Source organism: Rhinoderma darwinii, chromosome 2, assembly GCF_050947455.1.
Source record: "Rhinoderma darwinii isolate aRhiDar2 chromosome 2, aRhiDar2.hap1, whole genome shotgun sequence".
NCBI lineage: Eukaryota > Metazoa > Chordata > Amphibia > Anura > Rhinodermatidae > Rhinoderma > Rhinoderma darwinii.
The window spans coordinates 353,180,426-353,183,231 of record NC_134688.1 but is presented as its reverse complement, the minus strand read 5'-3'; the positions used below and the strand labels follow the sequence as shown (position 1 = coordinate 353,183,231).

At 35.2% G+C, this 2,806-nt stretch overlaps 1 protein-coding gene across 1 annotated transcript; it reads left to right on the top strand.

Moving 5' to 3' along the window:
• Positions 1–1,331: 1,331 nt before the first annotated feature.
• TMEM81 (transmembrane protein 81) lies at positions 1,332–2,298 on the top strand. Its single transcript, XM_075850705.1, has one exon. The coding sequence runs from the start codon at positions 1,399–1,401 to the stop codon at positions 2,173–2,175; it is 777 nt and encodes a 258-aa protein (XP_075706820.1). The 5' UTR covers positions 1,332–1,398; the 3' UTR covers positions 2,176–2,298.
• The last annotated feature ends 508 nt before the right edge of the window (positions 2,299–2,806 follow it).

Below are 2,806 nucleotides of genomic sequence, written 5' to 3'. Positions count from 1 at the left end.
GAGGATATCAAAGGGACATTAGGGAAATTAAAAGTGACAAAATCAAACGATCAGAGAGGAACACATTGAGAGCAAGACATAAATGGAAACAGGAGAAGAGACAAATGAGAAAATATTAGAAAATATATATTAGTTAGGCTACCATAGTTACCGTGTTAATTGTTTCTAGGTTTTTCAGTATAACCTGTCATCAAAGCTGCAATAGATCTACAATCTAAAAAAGTTTGGACTTATCAATGAAGAAAAGAATATGTATCATAGATATACCTGTTTCAGGGTATGAACATTGCAATGTATTGTCTATTTTTTATTGTTTTTCTTTTTTCTGTTGATATGTTCTATATGTATGTTAAATTTATATGGAAAATTTAATAAAAAAGTTTAACAAAAAAAAAAAAAAAAATGCTTATTTTCACAAATGCATACATTAGATAAAAAAAAGCTGAGTGGTATCCATAAACTCTAGTTTCTATAGATAAATGTCTCACAGGAGAGAGTAAGTGGTTAGGTACGACCAACACATTAGTTCAAAGCACCCCCAAAATATCAAAAGATAGCGGACTATATCATAGCATGAAATTGAGAGGAAAGTTATATATGGATCACTCCAAAATTACATATAACCACAGGGATGATATGAATATTACACCATAGCAAAAGGACATGTATATAATAGACAAGGGGTGTTAATCTCTTCACGTGGATCACGGGCTCACCTTTATTTCCATGGGTAAGTTTTTGTTCACTGGCTCCCTCTGGTAATTTCCAGATTGGTAGCATTTTACACCATAGGATGTCTATCTAGACCGGTAGTTTTTTACACCATAGGATGTCTTTACGGTATATTCCTTGGATGCACGATACCGTGTTTTTGAGTATTTTTCTCTAGAGTATCATGTGATACTTATTGGATATGTGTGATACTTATAGGATATGTATAGATACGATAATGTGACATTTCAACATGATAGATAGTAGATTCTTCTGATAACGTATTACTGCAACTTACTCGTTGATTTAATACTTTTTGTATATCATCCTTGTCTATTATATACATGTCCTTTTGCTATGGTGTAATATTCATATCATCCCTGTGGTTATATGTAATTTTGGAGTGATCCATATATAACTTTCCTTTTTAGAAACCTCGCTATGTTTTTATCATTATGTTATATGTTTATATATTATATGTAATAAAATTTATCTCTTTTACATGATGGCCTTGTGACTCTTGGTTCTCAATTTCATGCTAAACTCTAGTTTCTGTATCTTTGCATTTTATTGATTATGATGTCAGAATATAGAATTGTGTAACAGCTGTTGAGAGACTTGACAGTCCATGTCCCTATAGTAGTTAACCTAGCAGTCACCAAACTGGAATATTTCCGAAAACAAGACATGCTTCCGCTGTGCTCCTTGTTTCTAATCCTCTTTGAGATCACCGGTTCCTTTACCCAAGATATGGAAGAGTTTATTGCCGTCACAATACCACGTCAGATGGAAAGTGTTTCTATCGGGGCAATCGTAGAAGCCACAGAATGTAGTGTGACATGTGGAATAGGCAGCAAGATAGAAAAACGTTGCCTTGTGGACAGATCTGGCATTCAAAAGGACTGTGAGGTTGTAATGGTGGAATGTCTCAGTAACTGGCTGTGTGGTACACAAGTCAACACTGTGAAGGTTGGTGATCATTTAGTTATGGACTGTCAGATTCCACCCACTGGAACTGCTGGTGGCCGCAAACTTTACTACTGGAAAATAGCTCATGGGATTGTGAGCAATAATGATCTCTATTTCCGACCACTGAAAGTCAGGAATTCCACCATTGTATTTGTATCCATAGAGGAAAAAGATGCTGGAACTTACCGCTGCGACGTGCAAAGAGAAGATGACTTGAAATTAGTCAAGCGCAGTTACTTTGGAGTTAGGATTATTACCCCAGGAATTATCGATATCAACTATGATAAGTACCTTATCAGCAAACAGAAGTTGGCTGCTTCGGCAGAAGGACTTCTTGCACAGACCGTGGAGCAAAAAGTTGAATCAAAAGGAGGAATATACTACGTTGGAATTGGTAGCGGTGTAGGAATACTGACAGGCATGGTTGTTTTATTGTTGATCCGATGTACAATTAGATCCAAAAAGGAGGACTTTGACATTAGTAGTAAATTGTAACATCTTCATCAAACATGCATGATGTGCGCGGTGAATATCTGTAACCTATCCCATTCACTAATTTACGCCAATTCAAGAACAGTAGAAAATCATTCTAGATACTAGAGGTACAACTTTTTCATGGACAGAAAAATACATCAATAAAGATGCAGCTGTAAAAATGAGTAGCCTCGTAACTAATCAGTTTGTGTTGCATAATATGATGTGGCCTAGAAGCCCATTATTACACTCCCTGGTGTATTTAGTGTTGATATCAATCATCTGTATGCTTTTGGTAATGATCTTTGGATCTTGTAAATTTTATTATCCAGAAATTTTCAGTTTGGAATTAGTACTATAGACCATGGATAATCCTCAAATTATACATTTATTCATTGATCTCATATTTCACTTTTTATGTCAGTGTGGGCACATTAAATTAAACTTGTGTGTAAATGTGTGCAATGGTGTACAATCTCAAATCACTATGTTGATGGAAGCCCATGTCTGGACTACGAGAAGCTGAGCATTTCTAAGGGTGACTTTACGCAATTTGATAATTCATATAAAAGAAACATTTAGACTAATTCCGATGGACAATTATGATAGTTTCAATGCATAGACTAAAATCATGATCGCAAACATTCAGGAG